The sequence below is a fragment of the Ascaphus truei genome, chromosome 1, assembly GCF_040206685.1.
Source record: "Ascaphus truei isolate aAscTru1 chromosome 1, aAscTru1.hap1, whole genome shotgun sequence".
In the NCBI taxonomy this organism is placed as follows: Eukaryota; Metazoa; Chordata; class Amphibia; order Anura; family Ascaphidae; genus Ascaphus; species Ascaphus truei.
The window spans coordinates 194,063,415-194,081,284 of NC_134483.1; the positions used below are offsets into that span (position 1 = coordinate 194,063,415).

At 44.5% G+C, this 17,870-nt stretch overlaps 1 protein-coding gene across 2 annotated transcripts in view; it reads right to left on the reverse strand.

Moving 5' to 3' along the window:
- Positions 1-9,262: 9,262 nt before the first annotated feature.
- SEMA4D (semaphorin 4D) overlaps positions 9,263-17,870 on the reverse strand; it is a 131,600-nt gene continuing 122,992 nt past the window's right edge. For both annotated transcript variants that reach the window (XM_075599946.1, XM_075599927.1), the window contains 2 exons: positions 17,139-17,233; positions 9,263-14,371 (listed from right to left, as the gene is read on the reverse strand). In XM_075599946.1, coding sequence (XP_075456061.1) covers positions 14,342-14,371; positions 17,139-17,233 — 125 coding nt within the window. In that variant the 3' untranslated portion in view covers positions 9,263-14,341. The remainder of the gene's footprint in view (positions 14,372-17,138; positions 17,234-17,870) is intronic.

The window sequence follows — 17,870 nt, forward strand, 5'->3', positions numbered from 1 at the left end:
GTGGGAAGTATGTCCTTGTATGGCGAGCCTTAAAAACGGATGTTGAATAGAGCTAATTTTGTACTATAAAAAGTTCCTGGCACCCATCCTTATTCTATCTGCATATCCACGCCCAGCTTGCACTGACCCAGCACCCTGGACAGGTATGAGAAACTTAGCATTGGCAGTGAGATACACTTCATCTTACAATGAGCAGCCACTTCACCTTCTTGTTTAAACATCGTCTCACATTCCATCTAGATTATAATCTCTCACGAGCAGGGCCCTCATTACCTCATGTTTATCCTCACTTGTATGTAACGGTTTATGTAATATACATATTTCTGTACACCCCATTGTACGGCGTTTCAAAATATGTTGGCGCTTTACAAACAATAATAGTGTTGTTTTGTTTGCTGCCAATTTGTCTTTCTTTAAGCTTTGGTATGAAGATAACAGACCTCGGGGAGAATCAGGCCTTTTTTTATACCCAGAAGCCAGTGCCTGGAGGTGGAGTTACCCACGTGTAATGGCTGTCATGGAGGTATTAGAAGGAACTAAAATATTGCCAGGTACATTTTCTTTTCTCCCCCCCATTTAAAATGAGGTCCAGAGAACTTGGGCAAATGTTTAATAGGCTAATGTTTTTCTTCATGAACTTTGACACCTGGCTTTATCATGTTCAGAACAGAATATGCACTTTGCTTCATTTGAACTTGTACAAGAGCGTAGGACTAAGCCGGTACAAGGAATGCACAGCCCTGCATAAAGCCTTCCGTCCCATGGGTGTATAGCACGTGTAATATACCTTGATGAATAAAACCGATCTGATACCTTCACAAAATAAATTTTACCGGCAACCTACATTTAGGTAAGTTCTTCGCAAAATGGGAAATCTTACGATTACAATGCAATGAGTTGGAAGTTCATCAAGCAGTGAAAGGTTTATATTTAAAAAAAAACCAAAACCCTCCTTCACAGTGCTAGATATTGTTACTGTGTACAGAACAAGCCTGGAGCATATGTGAAATAAACCACTTTTCATTTCCTGCTTTTAAAATAAGAACTGGAACTTGCTCAGCAAGGGGTGCATTTATACATAAAATTCACTCAGCGTGTTGTGCAATATACAGCCCAGAGCAAAAGTAATGTTTTTTAAGAAAGTAGGTGTATGATAAAGAAAATAAAGGATAATGTTGTATACAGCAGCAAACAACTGCTGGGGTAATTAAACATTTCTTCTCATGTACCAGTACGCAGTATATCAGGGGGTTTAGGGTCACTGCCCTACTTAAGCAAGACTTCACAGGGATGCCACAGCATTCTATGCAGAATCATCCTCACATCCTCAGACACGCACACACACACATCTCCTGAGCTTCTCCCTAGCTGCAACTTCACCTGGATGTTTTCAGGAGCATCTCACAATTACACAAAATACTTGCTAAAGTTCCCCGCTCATTTTGCTGCATACATCACAAGCTCCTTCTCTCATCACCAGGTCATACTTTGCTTAATTTCTTGTATAGCGATCCACAGGCAGTATCCAGAGGCTGCCAGGACCCACTAGCCCTTTCTGAAAGCCTCACAGTTATTATCGATGTAACTTATTCATGATGATTCAAGATATATATGTAAGGGTTCACCCCCGGTTCCCCTGATCTTCCTTTGCCCCCTGCCTTACCCCTGTGGCAGTGGGGGAAGGGGACGGCAACTTCTCCTGGCGGGCACCGCCCTCTTGGTTATGGCGCGAGCTTCGCCCATGCGCAGTAAAGATCGCGCACGCGGTCCCCATAGAAAAGAGCTGTACCAAGAACTACAATTCCCAGCAGCCTCTGGGGACTGCACTTTCACCCTTGTCACAGGCAGCATTGAAGCCAATAGAGCTGGCAGATTCTCATGCTGCAGAGTTGCAACAATGTTGTGTGCAGACAGGGTTTTTGTCAGTCAGAGCCAGGAGCAGCCAAGGGAAGGAGGTAGGGTACAGGAGTCAGTGACTCCCTGTACTAGGCCAGCAACCCCCAAGGCCCGAGATAGCCCTGACTCACCCAGTAGAGTGAGTGTTGCCAGGGACAGCCCTCAGGTTAGGGACCTTGTCACTTACAGCAGTTGGAGCCAGGGAGCTGTGAGGGAAGGAAGGGTGCGGGGAGCGAGTGCAGCTCCTGCACCCAGATAGGTACCCACACCCCAGGTAGGCCCCAACTCCCCACCAGGTTAATGGGTAATTGATCAGGGACGGCCCAAGATAGGGACGTGGCCCTTAGTGTCAGTGTGCTGTCTTGTCAGAGTCACAGCTGTCAGTGCCGTGAGGTCTGACAGGCAGGCACAGTGTTAGTGCAGTACGTTAGCTGCAGGTAGCGAGTTACTGCAAGTGCCGCGAGTGTTAGTAGTTTGTTAGAATCAGGACCGGGAAGCGCTAGGGGGACGGGATAGGCCATTAACCCCTTAGGTCCCAGGTAGGTCCTCATTCCCCAGCTTGTGGTTCTACAGGGACAGGCCCTAGGTTAGGGACCGTGTCACGTAGTGCCAGTGATAGACAGGGACACAGCGGCTGCTGCGCTCCACGAGAAACGACTTGGGCTCAAGTCGGTACCCAGAGACAAGAGACTATCTCCAGGGTGGGATCGCCCTTGGGGGACCCCAAGCAAGGATTCACTGGACCGGATCAGACGGGATCCCAGAACGACTGATCCTTTGCGAAGCTGTTGCGGTTCCGAGCACCGGAGTGCTCGGCAGGTACTATACATATACAAGTGCACCAATGGGCCCTTAGTATAATAGTGACTGCGCAGTCACCCATTGCCTCTCTCTGCAAGAGTGCGGGACATTGGGTGGAGTTTCTATGGACACTGGGTGGGATCACCTGGTGTTGGGGAAGCGTCCTGCGCGACGCAGTTAGTGTCTCCTCTAGAGAGGTACACCTGTGATGGTGTATTGATGTTATATGTTTGCTTTGCATGTTAGTAAAAGACATTGGTTAGTATACATACAGTGTATGTGATTATTGTATTTGTCCTGTGAGGAACTACTCCCCCTCGAGGTGGGAGCCATCGCAGGTGGAGGCGCTGCACCGAGTAAGTGGTTACTCATAGTATCATAATTGCCCCAGGTTCCCCCGTGGCGGAAGCTCAGCCCTCCTGTGAGCCAACAGGTAACGCACCACACACCTGGTAACACCGTATGTTCCTTGCACCCACAATATATCTGCGATTGGGGAGGAGAATACCCGTTACAAATGGAGGCGCTGCTGAGATAGACCTGGGGTGCCCTGTTCCATTTTTTCCAAATTGTCCAATTCCTATTTTTTTCCACAATGTTTGTAAAGTCCGGACACGAGGTCCTTGCCTGGGCGTTGAGGCAATATATGGATCCCGGCCAGGTGGTGGCCGTAGGGGGCCTGACCGCAACTATACCCGCGGTTGGGGTCCAGTACTATATGCGTAGAATTCCTGGGTGGCCGTGTGCATGTTTCTTAGATGAAGAACACGATCCCACATCCACATGGAAAACCATACTTTCTGTAGCAATCCCCACTAAGGATATATGCCTGGCGGAGGCACCGTCCGCACTGTTTATGCCCGGGGGCCCGTCTGAGGGGTACCCTCTAGTCTACGCAGACCCAGCTAAATGGCGTCTCCCGCCAAATCAGGAGAGCGCACGTGCTGCTGACTGCCAGCCTGCACAGAAAGATGTTGCAACAATCTGTCCGGGTTTGGCGCGAAAATCAGAGCCCCTCCCCTGTGATGTGAGTGACTCAGCGCAGAGCCAGAACCACTCCCTTGTAAAAAGTGCCCTTCCTTTGCATTCCACCAGGGGGAGTAAGCACTGTGATCTTCAACCATACGTTGATGCCGTAATAGACTCTTTGTTCTCTGAGGATGAGATGATGCATGAGGATGAGATAGACTGTCAGGGGATACACCCCAATGTATATGTGCCCTGGCGAGCGCCAGGAATAGATCTCCTTATGCTAATGTGCCCCTGCTTGCAAGAAGCCTATGACGAGGGAGCTGACATGTCCCAGTTACCGCTAGACTTCAAAACGACTGAGGTAGGCGGAGAACCGGGTGTACAGTGCTTTAGTCCCACCTGTGACTGCTCTAGAGGTGCACTGGCGTGTGAGCCGGTATGTGAATGGTGCGGTGTACGGTTCTTGAAGCCTATTACACCCCAGGCTACGGAGCAAGTTGAGGAAGAAGCGGGGAAGCCTGACCCCTCTGCAAAAGTGAGTGACATCCAGTCTGTCCTAATTCCAGAGGCCTCAGGGGACCCATGTGTCCAAACCCATGTTGCAGAAACGGTTCCAGACCCTCTCAAAGGGGACGTCTTAGTGGTAGAGCAGGAACCAGAGAGCCCAGACTCGCAGATTCCGGAATCACAGGGTAAGGTGTCTATACCCCCATCTTCTTTTGGTGATTTCAGCGACCAACCGCTCGTGGTGATGCGCCTGCCGGCGGACCACTCTAGTGAACTCATCGAACCAACTATCTCGGTGGATACAGAGCTGGCAGTGGGCCCATGTGCCCTAGAGGTGTATCCAGATGCTGCGGACCCTGCTGTGGGCCCGTGTGCCCTACAACGGCCAGTCTGGCCTACTCCAATGGTACCATCGGTCCTAGAATGGGGACCAGTACCTAATGAAGACAAGGGTGAGTTGACTGCCCCAGGGGTGTCGGGTGTGAGCCTCCAGGTGGCTGCGGAGCACGGTAGCTCCTTAAGTCTGGCCACCAGGGCGAATGGCTCCACTCGGCATCGCGTCCTGACGGAGGTGTCTCCCTTAGAAGACAGCTGTCCAGTTGTGCGAGTGGACCAGTACCTATCGCCTATCGTCCAGGTGAAGAGAACAGTCAGTCCCATCGTGGTGTCCAGTGAAGCACAGATGGTACCTGACCGTGTTCCAGAGGAAGAGGAATCCATCGCAAGCCAGCGGAGTGGTGAGGAACCTACTTACTCTGTACAGGCTCCGGTGGAGGTGGCCGTGAAAAATGCTCCAACTAAAGTTCATGCTGAGCAGAAGAACGTAGCTGGACCTCCGTGTGTCATCACAACTGAACCGAGTGTGAGCCCGTGTGCTCCGACCCAAATGGTCCCAGGACTGGGATCCCACGCTCCCGAGTTTCCAGCGAGTGAGTGGACTGCCCCAGAAGTGTCAGGGGCAGGTTCCAAGACAGCCGAGGTGGGAACTGGCAGCATCCCTGAGGACCTGTTGGCCACCGTGAATCACCGCAGTGGTAAGGTATCTACCCTTTACCCCCTGCCAGGTGAAACAGAGACTTTGCCGAAAGAGACATGGCCCATTGCTCGCTTCCCAGTGGAAGCCTCGCCAGTATGTAGGGACAAGGACTGTGTAGCGAGGGATTTAGTGAAAATTGCCTCCTTGGAGCCCAAGAAGGAGCGCTCCATTCACCATGTGGTGGACCGCGGAAAAGGTCAAGACCTCCTGGCCTACTGCATCCATGCCACGGATGGCCGGGTAAAGGTCTGGCCCAGAGACATTGTACTCTTCCTTCCACCAGGGGGAGGAATGAGTACGGAACCGGTGACTGTCACCCCAGAGTGTGCTCTCCAAGAGATTCACCAGGGGGAGGCTCACGGACGCAAAAGTGAGGTACCCCCACATGATCAGTTAGGTGCACCCCACAAATGGTCTCAGCAAGCAGCTAACACTCAGCTGGCCTCGGGTATTACTGTGTGTGATATACCATGTATCCGTGATGTTACAGTCAATATGTTACGTTGTACCGTTTATGCAATGCATTTTTATTGTGTAACTTTCTGTAATTTGACGCAGTTCTCCAAGCGGGGACGTTGGTATTTTCACCAGGGGGAGAGTGTAAGGGAGTCATCCCCGGTTCCCCTGATCTTCCTTTGCCCCCTGCCTTACCCCTGTGGCAGTGGGGGAAGGGGACGGCAACTTCTCCTGGCGGGCACTTCCCTCTTGGTTGTGGCGCGAGCTTCGCCCATGCGCAGTAAAGATCGTGCACGCAGTCCCCATAGAAAAGAGCTGTTCCAAGAACTACAATTCCCAGCAGCCTCTGGGGACTGCACTTTCACCCTTGTCACAGGCAGCATTGAAGCCAATAGAGCTGGCAGATTCTCATGCTGCAGAGTTGCAACAATGTTGTGTGCAGACAGGGTTTTTGTCAGTCAGAGCCAGGAGCAGCCAAGGGAAGGAGGTAGGGTACAGGAGTCAGTGACTCCCTGTACTAGGCCAGCAACTCCCAAGGCCTGAGATAGCCCTGACTCACCCAGTAGAGTGAGTGTTGCCAGGGACAGCCCTCAGCTTAGGGACCCTGTCACTTACAGCAGTTGGAGCCAGGGAGCTGTGAGGGAAGGAAGGGTGCGGGGAGCGAGTGCAGCTCCTGCACCCAGATACACTGGCGACACACTTTATTCGAGCTCGGCTAGTCCCACGAATTCGGGTATACCCGGGTGTATTGAGGTTTGTGACTGTTTTCTGCCCGAGTGCATTGAGTTATTTTCCGGCAGGGATTGAAGCATTTTATTCCCGTTAGCTGCAATACTGCACAGTACATATATATATACTGCATTACAATTCATGAATTTATGCCATCTGGTAGACACGCGAAGCATTGCAGCCTATTAAATCCTAATCATTATCATTTAACAGATCAGCCGCCCATCAGCCAGGCATGAACCCAGGCTGGGAAGGCAAATGCAACGGGGCTTGTCAGAGGTGAGGAGTGGCGCATTCCAGGTATCTGCCAGGTAGATACCGGGTATTTGCTCGAATAAAGTGTGTCGGTGCAGTAGGTACCCACACCCCAGGTAGGCCCCAACTCCCCACCAGGTTAGTGGGTAATTGATCAGGGACGGCCCAAGATAGGGACGTGGCCCTTAGTGTCAGTGTGCTGTCTTGTCAGAGTCACAGCTGTCAGTGCCGTGAGGTCTGACAGGCAGGCACAGTGTTAGTGCAGTACGTTAGCTGCAGGTAGCGAGTTACTGCAAGTGCCGCGAGTGTTAGTAGTTTGTTAGAATCAGGACCGGGAAGCGCTAGGGGGACGGGATAGGCCATTAACCCCTTAGGTCCCAGGTAGGGTCTCATTCCCCTGCTTGTGGTTCTACAGGGACAGGCCCTAGGTTAGGGACCGTGTCACGTAGTGCCAGTGATAGACAGGGATACAGCGGCTGCTGCGCTCCACGAGAGATGACTTGGGCTCAAGTCGGTACCCAGAGACAAGAGACTATCTCCAGGGTGGGATCGCCCCTGGGGGACCCCAAGCAAGGATTCACTGGACCGGATCAGACGGGATCCCAGAACGACTGATCCTTTGCGAAGCTGTTGCGGTTCCGAGCACCGGAGTGCTCGGCAGGTACTATACATATACAAGTGCACCAATGGGCCCTTAGTATAATAGTGACTGCGCAGTCACCCATTGCCTCTCTCTGCAAGAGTGCGGGACATTGGGTGGAGTTTCTATGGACACTGGGTGGGATCACCTGGTGTTGGGGAAGCGTCCTGCGCGACGCAGTTAGTGTCTCCTCTAGAGAGGTACACCTGTTATGGTGTATTGATGTTATATGTTTGCTTTGCATGTTAGTAAAAGACATTGGTTAGTATACATACAGTGTATGTGATTATTGTATTTGTCCTGTGAGGAACTACTCCCCCTCGAGGTGGGAGCCATCGCAGGTGGAGGCGCTGCACCGAGTAAGTGGTTACTCATAGTATCATAATTGCCCCAGGTTCCCCCGTGGCGGAAGCTCAGTCCTCCTGTGAGCCAACAGGTAACGCACTACACACCTGGTAACACCGTATGTTCCATGCACCCACAATATATCTGCGATTGGGGGGGGGGGGGAATACCCGTTACATATATATATATATATATATATATTCATTTTGGGGAAATGCTGTTCAGGGTATAACTATTATTATTGTTATATTATTTTTCCCTGGTTGCTTTATCTCTTTTTTTCCCCTCTGTTTTTGGTATACATACTAATTTTTCCTGGCTATATACTGGGTCATTGACTATATACTTTTTCCAACGCAATGATTTATTATTCTTTCATGCATATGTCAGTGGGAATATATTTTGTATTGCCTATTATGTTAGACTAAACTACTTTGTTGTCATTATTTAAACTTTATTTAGACACATTTTAGTTTTTTTTTTTCCCTCTTTGTAATACTGAAAGTGTTTGATTAGTAGTCCTCTCTTTATATTTTTGATACATATATATTTTCATAGGCTGTCTTTAGTATTTTTATGTTTTTAAGTTAGTGTGTCTTGTTGTTTAATCAATAAAATCTTGTTCATTTTTTCTGAATTGGCGGAGCATCTGTTTCTTTTTAACCATCTTTATCTTATAGATTAGTTTAGGTGTAATTTAGAGTGCTACTAAGGGGATTGTCTATGTTCTTTTCATCTGTGTGTCTTATATATATATATATATGTATGTATATATGTATGTATGTATATATATGTGTGTGTATGTATGTATGTATGTATGTACACCAGGCACCACCTTGCAACCTGCAGTGCACCGGGTCACGTAGCGATCACCTCATCCCACTATCTGTGTTTTACCAGCAGTACTATTTGTGATCTGCCACTTGTCAGCTGTTGTGATTTATTGCTCACTAACATAGAGGTTGTTTTGCCAAGTCAGGAAGCATGCTCCTATCACCCATACAGTGTTAACCTGTTGTGCTTTGCTCACAGTGTTTATCTGTTTTCTGATTCACAGTACATTGGGTTGTGTTAGGTGGAGTTTATAATGTGACATACAGGTCAGAGTGCATTGTTCAAATTGACAATCAATTCTGTGAGAAATTCTTTGCATGGACCTGACCCTTAGTTGGTGTATTGCTGTTTGTTTTTATTTTATTAGAGGGAGGCTTGTGTTGTGCGGGTGCAGGGAAGTACCACAGTCCCTTTTGGGGCTATGGGAATAGGCCAGTAGAAGGGGTTTTTCCACCCCGAAACATTGCCCCACCCCATCTTCCTTCCATTTGTCCTTCCCGTTGTGATTATTTTTCTCCTCACCTAGTCTGTGATATCATGTTCCCTTCCCCCACTCCCTCTTCCCCTCAGGCTGAGCCTGTGCTAAGTTTTATGCATGGTTTGTTTATTGCATTAGGTTGCGTTGTAGAATTTTGTTTTGGAATACAAATGATTCTTTTTGGTATATGCCCGTCTCATAGTCTTTGTTTGGAGTGATGGGAACACCTGATGTGTTGCATAGTATGTTCAGGAGGGATTGGGGGTCCCTCCATTGTTCCCGTGCACCCACCACTAATATTCAGTTGCAAATGTTTCACTTACGGCAGTGCTGCCTATGCCACATACTTTCTGTATGCATGTATAGCTTTATTGATATAGTGCTTCACAGCTGTAATACACGTGACATAATAATAATATAACACATAATTTATACAGCAGAACATGTACAGTTTTTCCATAATGTTGTAATTTGGGTTCATTACAGGGTGCACCAAAATCAGAATATCTCTTGAAAGGAATAACTCAATTATGAAATTAATTTAAGAAGCATATATTAGTCTTCAATTGCACCTAAAGTTCTGTCTGACCACAGCCAATAAATCCAGAAGACTCAAGGTAAGAAGAAAAAAACAAACAAATAAAGAAGTTGTCGCACAAAGATTGGTGTTCCAAACTTGTGTGATACACTGTTTATTAAGCAGAGTGATTAACACAATGTTTTTGTGGGGGGAGACAATGGCCCTTTGTCAGGTAATGTGAAAGAAGCACAGCTACATTAGTTAGATTAAAAGAAAGACAGGAACAGTCATTATTGTCTGCAATATTGCAGGGGCAAACAATAATGGTGCATGTTTTGCTTGATGCTAATGATCATAGAGCCTTATACTGATAGATTATCCCAAATAGACTTCAGGTTTTCTTAAAGAGTGAAGTAACAAAATAACCATTCACAGCTCTCAAAGGCGACTATTGATATAATGCCAAACAAGAATAGTTTAAATGCAGGAAGGTAACCTGCATTCTCCTTGAGAAAGCGCTATCAGAGCGTGAAACGCGTGGGAGGAGAACCCCCTTGTTTTGTCCCCAGTATGTCTTTTTTTAATTATGTAATTCAATAAATCTTTTTTATTTTTTGACCCTACCCGGTGAGTTTTGTGCCTTTCCGTGTTCGTGCTGTCCCCCAATCCTCTACAGTGTTCTTTTCTGAAAGAGTGAACTGCAAAATTAAACAGAAATTAAAACTGCTGAACCAACTGAAACTTGCCAATGCTTTGTTAAAATATTAAATTAAGCGTGGGAATGATACTTATTCCAGCTGGGTGAGTACTAACAAGCCTGAGAGACATTGTTTTATTTATACACCCCCAAACAGATCAACCTGTACCCCATGTAGTGAGATTGGCAGGATCACAGTTTCATGAATGGGCGCCTACAAAAAATGTTTTACGTTTGATCCTCACAATATGTATGACATACAAAACAATGAAAACAATTATCAACCTGGCCAAATGTACCTAACAAATGGTACTGAATTTAAGAAACAGTATCTGTGAGTGGCTCCAGTTACGAATTAGAAGCCTGTCTCCAGAAGGAATGGCTGTGAGTAAAGGCTCCGACTCCAAAGACAATGAGATGGACTTGGAAGCAGGCAAATGTGGTCCAAATCCCTTGGTTGAGTCATTTTATCTCCCTGTGCCTCAGACACCAAACAGCTTGTAAGGCTACGCTTATAGTGCCGGCGACGCGACGATCGATGGAAAATCAAATAGAGATGAATTCCAGCGATCGCAACCAGTCCGTCGCGCCGTGCTTACTATAAGCGCACGCAATGGTGGCAATGCATTTGTTTTGCCGCGACGTCGCATCGCTCTCGTCTGCACTACAAGCGCAGCCTAAGATGGTCGGGGCACGGACAGCACCTGTAAAGTTCTAAGTGCAGCGATGTGTACAGCGCACCCCTCATTGTAATTGTTAAGTTCTTTATTCTTGGGAGAAAAGTGTTATATTTAATGGTAATTACTTTATTTTATATATCAGGTGAAATTTGTGCATTATAATTAAAAAAAGATATATGTAAAAGCAGCTTTAACCATTCACCTTGAACACTATAAAATTTTGCAAGCAAAGGGACTACAGTATGTATACAAATTGGAGCGCTTTGCCATAATGTGCACATTTAGAGAGGCAGGTTGGACAGTGGCCGCGCATCGCTAAGATCAATGCATCAATATATATGTGGGCCAAGTTTGATTTTGTATTAGCTCCTCTGACAAACAATCCGAGTTAAATGTAACAAGTGCTTTAAGAGCTCTGTCTCTCAATACACTTTTCAATACCCTTTTCCTTAGAATAACTTCTACAGGTTTATTTGTCTTCAGGCCCTACCCTTACATTCTTTAGTAAAGGGACTGTTTGAAGACCAGTTTCCAACTACAGTTCTCCTCAATGGTACGCTCACATACCGCAGATGTAAACCTGACAAACGGTTGCTTTAAATACAGGCTGCACCTTTTTGGAATGCAGCCCCAATATCTAGTTGTACACTATAAAATGGTCATTAACTTAAATGGAAGTATCCATTTGTAGATGCAGTGAAATGATTTACTTATGTATGTACTGTATGTCTGTCTTTATTTAAGTAGTGCCCACAGTGTACTCGGCTCTTTACAAAAGACAATAGATGGAATTATAATACAATAAGTGCAAACAAACAAAAATCGGACACGAGGAAAGGAACTCCCTGTCCCCGAGAATTTATAATCTAAATCAGTATTGTCCAATACGTTCGCCACATGTCGAAGAGGACACTGCGTGGTGGCGAATGCTGCCTGATGTAGTACTCTCAGCTATTCACTCAATGATGGTCTCTGGACTATCACTACAGGCCAAGGGCACCCTCAGCCATCCTTGCTCTTCCCCACCTCTAGCAGATGCAGAGGTATGGTCCACACTCACTCTCCCCCGGAGGGAAAATGACTGGATGAGGCCCAATTTCAGCCTTTCCACTGTGCGACCTGCCTTCCTCAGTGGGGAAGGACAACCTACCAAATTTAGGGCGGTCCTGCTTTTAAGTACTGCCAGGAGGAGGGCACCAGGCCTGCCTCATGATTGGTCATGCCCAGGCCTGATGTCACCGCCTCCTGCTGTCACTTAAATGCAGCTCCTCAGAGGGGGAAAACCCCATATCAACTACTGGCAACCTGATTGTGCTAGGTTTTACTGCCAGCCCAAGGGCAGAATAGTAGCCATCAAGTGACCTGGCTACATGCGCATATAAAGTTTGTGCTAATTTGTTCTGTATTGCTCCTTTTTTTATATACATTAAAGAAGAAACTTGGTAAGACCAAAAGCAAAACGTAAGTCTTTCATTTTTCTTTGAGTGCTGATCCAGTTTTGTTTTTGTATAGTTGTATGTATCTTGCGGTGTAGATGCAGGATCATAGCACCTCTAGCTGAATTGTAGTAGACAGGGTGAGTGGTACATCAGTCTATTTTTTTTTAGAACTACGTCTTCAATTCATACATGGATAATAATTATTTACTTGGCAATGTTCCATAGCCTTGTATAATATAATGTGACAAATATGGAAAGATGACAACCACAATAGTGGCGAGCCTTAAATTCCTGTTGGACACCGCTGATCTAAATGCTCTGTTAGGAGACTTACAGAGACACTGTGTGATGGAGGAAGTGCTGATCCTTCTGGCTCATGCTTCTGATTTTCCTTTCCTTCTGCAACTTTCTAAAACATTAGAAGAAGAAAACATATATGGCACATGTATGTGCAGATCAGGGAGAACACACTGATATACACAGCATTGGCAAGCCCAGAACCCAAACCCAATACACTGTACTGTATATATATATATATTTATATATATATTTGCATCAATTGGAGTGCGACTGGGATTGTGACCGAATGCAAGGGTGCGCAAATGGGGGGGGGGAGGGCGCGGCAGTTACAGGGGCCCTGTGCTGTTCCACAAGGCAATTAAAAGAAATGCTGGGGAGCACGCGAGGCCTCTGTAACTCACTTGCCTTGTCTCCAACGGCTTCGGGCGACACGTAGCCATGGCAATGCAGCATCAAATGATGCAGCGGGGTCATGTGACATCACAAAAGTAGGGAGGGGCATGAGCACTGGGGGAGAGCAGACAGGGGGGCGCAGCACTGAATGTTTTCACAGCCCTGACCTAATGTATACAACAAAAAACAAGAAAGCCTTAATACTCTTTCTTCTTAAGTACGGGTCGTTTAATTCAACCCTTTGGCCAAAACATTTTAAACCTGCAACCACATTTCGGCAGGTCCAACACCACTAAAATTAGACCATCTTATGTATTTCTTCCACCGCACAGAGAGAAGAGGAAACAAAACACTGCAGCACACAGCATGGGGTGCGTGCCATGTATGCAGTGCCCCAGGGGTTCAAATGTAAGCAGCACTATATGTGCTATGTACAGTAAGAGCTACAGTGCAGTTATAACTGGTTAGAAACCAGAAGTGCCCCAATAATTATAGGGAAAACATCTACAAATATATATATTTTACACTGATATTAGTTATGAATAGTAATAAATCGTGTGTCATACATTTAAATCACAAATCCAAGTGTGCTATATCCTAATTCCATAGAACTATAATCAGTCATTTTTACCTTTTTTATACAAAGAACGCATTTACAGCATGTAGGTTTCATGTTCCTCTTCTAATAATGTTTTCTCACAAATTCAAGAGGAACATGTTTCCACAAAGTTACATAAAGCATGATTTCAGAACTTATTTTTGCTATTTTGGCAAAAAAATAAAGCAGAACTGCTAGTCCCCATTAAAAAAAAAACCCCAAACAAACTAAAAAAAAAAAACTTTCACATGTTTCAAGTGTTGGACCAAAATGAGAGTTCTTCACAAAATCTTCTTCTCTTTTACATCCGAGGAAATAATTTTCTTGTCCCAAAAACGTCTTTATAGTCAGCTTCCAAGAAACATCTCCAGAAACAACTCTACAATATAAGTAGTATAACTAAGAATTATCTGTGAGAAAGTGCATACAGTAGTAATTCTTTCCAATGTATACAATGTTATAAATACTGGTTTGAGAAACAGTTGTTTCTCCAAAACATGTCATTGTCCTTTGGATACCACAGATAGAGCCGGCCTTGTAAGTAAGGTGTTCCTCATGTAAGGTGTTCCTCATGTAAGGTGTTCCTCATGTAAGGTGTTCCTCATGTAAGGTGTTCCTCATGGAAGGTGTTCCTCATGGAAGGTGTTCCTCATGTAAGGTGTTCCTCATGTAAGGTGTTCCTCATGTAAGGTGTTCCTCATGGAAGTTCAGCTGTTTATCCATAAACGACTAATCTTGTCAGGTCTTCTTCACTGATGTCGGCATCTAAATCACACCTTTCTTGTTGCAGCTCTCCTAAAACAACAGTGACAATGAGTGAGTAAGTAGTGACCCCATTGCTACTGGATAGGACTGCAACATTTTGGCAGCAAAGAAATGCAATCTAAAATCAAAATGGCCGAGTTTTTTTTTTATATAAATGGAACTACAATTCTTTACACTTTTAGTACCTCTGCTCTCTCGTGCTGTCTTTGGCACAGACAAATACCACATTTGCTGGCTGAATACTGATGAGCTTTGTTTACCATTATTTATACATATGATGGCCCTCTCTTTTTGATACATAATCATAAACAACTGTTTGTAAAGGAGGCTTTCTAGCTACTTGGCATCAATGGGATTACGTAAAATACAGAAGTTCTAGCACTCTACAATAGTCTTAAATCAAATAAGTATACAGTACTAAAGGTGTAGAGATGCTTTAAGCCCATGTAAGTGTTGTTAAACTAGTTCTATATACACCAGAGATGCACTAAACGCCAAATCAGATATACAATATATGACAGTGATTCACGCTTATAAGTGAAAACGTTACACAGTAGATGAGGTTGAAAAAAGATATATGTCCATAAAGTTAAACCTATGTTACATTTAGACATATACTTATCCTATATTTGTATTTGCACTATTTCTCTTATTGGGAATATTTGGTATACCGATTTCCGAACCAAATTTCATTAGCTGATAATATTTTTGGATACACTGTTTTACTATATAGATGAGCTTAAATGCAGATAAATAACAATCACTATGATCAGTTATCTTTGATCGCTTCTTTGGTTAAATAATAAACGTTTAGAGGGATGTTTACCTCGGTTGTAAGTTGATCAGAGGACGCCCTTGGCAAGACGTATACGTATGACATAAGTTAGGGGCGCAATCAGAATCTCTGATTGGAGGTTGCAGTGTTTAATGGCCCTCCCTATTGACATAGCATGGTCATGATGTCACTGTGTAACATGGTGATGTGATGATGTATTGTCATGGAAACGAGGCGCCATGGGCAGTCGCGTTGCCATGATGACGCAACGTCGATGAGGAAAACTGCTCTGTTACAGAGGGCCTCTCTCTGTCCCGGCAATCATTGCTGTTGCGAAGAGCGCGGGGCTTCTGTTAGCGCAATACTAATTCTTGGGGTGTGCAACTGCATCCCTGCACCCCCCTGGTTGCGCTACTGAAATGTATGTATGTCTTTATTTATATAGCGCCATTAATGTACATAGCGCTTCACAGCAGTAATACACGTGGCAATCATATAAATAACAAATAGAAATAAAACATAAAGGGGAGAAGTGCTTCAGACAAAGTTATACTTTGAAATGAAAGTCAATACGTCCTGTAATATAACAGCTTCTCTACAATTGTAAGAGTTTTATGCTTAATAATAATATGTGTAATGGTGCATTCTATATAGTCTGATGTGGTCGTTCAGACATTGGCTTTAAAGCAGCAATATGGGTAAACTTAAACAAAAACAAAAAAATTATATATATTTCTATTACAGGTTTCAAGCAGGGGGTCTGTGGAGCTGAACCCCCATTCATTTCAGCTTCGGTACCACCTGCTTCCGGAGATACTTACCTCCATAAGGGGTGCCGGTATCTCTGCAGAGTTTAAAGGTTCAGGTAACTCTGGCCAATAGAAAGCCGCACCGGATGACGTCACGACTTCCTATTGACCTGTGTGGCGCGGGACATTTAAGTCGCCATCAGATTAAAGAAAAAAATGTTTCTCTGCCTGCAGGGATACCGGCACCAATACGGAGGCAAGTATCTCTGGAAGCAGGGGTCCCCAGTGCTGAAATTAACGGTGTTTAGCTCCGGAGACCCCCAGCTTCAAACCGGTCATTAAAAACATATATATCATTTTAAGGTAACCCGTATTGCTGCATTAATAGTGATTTTCGTCAGCAAACAGCCGTTTCGGACTATCCAGATTTAACGACTTAGTACAGTACCTCTGATAAATAGCCCTAACCCTCAACTATGAAAATAGCAAATGCCACTTAATATACAATACATAAAGGAGCTTCTTTATAATGGCTACAAAAACACTTGTGTTAATAGGGCCTCCCTAGGAAACGTAGGAAAGCCTGCAAGGTTTTTAATAGATATTTAAGCCAATGGGAGAAGAGAAACAAAAATACAGGGTTACTAAATCAAAGTCAGACAGTTTACATTATGCCAGGTTCAGTGAAATTAGTGGAAAGGAAACAAGTTGCTTTAGGGCATGTGGGATTAAAATAAACAATAGACTCATTTTCTGTGTAATAATAAAACAAGTTTATAGTTGTTGGAGGGAACATATGTAGACTAATGAAGTGCCGGGAGAAGCTGAGAGAAGCAGAGGGAACAGATACTATAGGTGTATAGAATCAATGTTGGTGATGAAGTAATTTGGCCAAGACTGGAATAGTTAGAGGTTGGGTTATCAGTACATGAAGTGATCTGAGCAATGTGATAGACACAGCAGAGGCAAAGTAGGTTATATTTGTTAATATTTATGTATTTGGCAACAGAAAAAATCATATTGGAGCTAAAGGGAAAGAAGTAACTAAGATTTATAAAGACATTGTGGATAGCTTGTAAAGTAAACCTATTTGTGAGAGAACAATCATTAGGAGTCATTCATTAAGCTGCGATAGTGCCGATTTGGTAGTAACCACAAGGCATTTCCCATAAAAGTCAATGGGGGAATCCGTGTAGTAGTCCCATTGTCACAAATATTATAACCATGATTAAAGATAAAATGCATGCTCATGTAGTGTGACAAATCACCGTACCCAGGTTTTCTTCCAGCCTTCCATAACGTTATTGTGCTCACTGACAGCGCTCCTCCATTTTGCGAGCTCATGTGACCAGTCCTGCCTTATAGTATCTAAAAAAACAATAAAAACAATAAAAACATCCAACATTAAGGAAACTACATTTGAAGAATTCCCTGGCTGGTGTTCACTAGGATTTGTATTATTTTTTACTAAGCCTTGTTTGACTAAATACCGAAAATGTTGAACACGAATTGTAAGCCATTTACAAATTTTCACTGAAAAGTTACGAGTTAGGCAATTCTTGTTTCTGATATTACACCCATTTATTAATCCACTAAATATTTGTTCCATGCTATGTACTTATTTTTACACGGACACCTTGTGCAATTGTTGCGTGTTCTGCCGCCCAGAGATAGAATCAGGTCCAATAAACCACTGAACAGAAACAATGGAGGTTGGCAAATCAAGCAACGTTAATAAGTAGCTCACATCACAAGGTGATGCTTCCCAACCATTTTGTTGCTTTATAATTCTTAACCAATTTCATCGAGGTTTAAGGTTTGGAAAATAAACCCGGAAAAATTCCTAGAAGGATCTTTTCCTACAGGGAAAAACAGAAACCGCAGAACACTACTTGCAACTTAGAGTTGTTCACTCAATAATCAGGGATTTTATTTAGTGTTTAGCGAGAGGGCATCATCCTTAACCTACCGTTTTAGCAGAATGATTAAATATATGTATATGTAA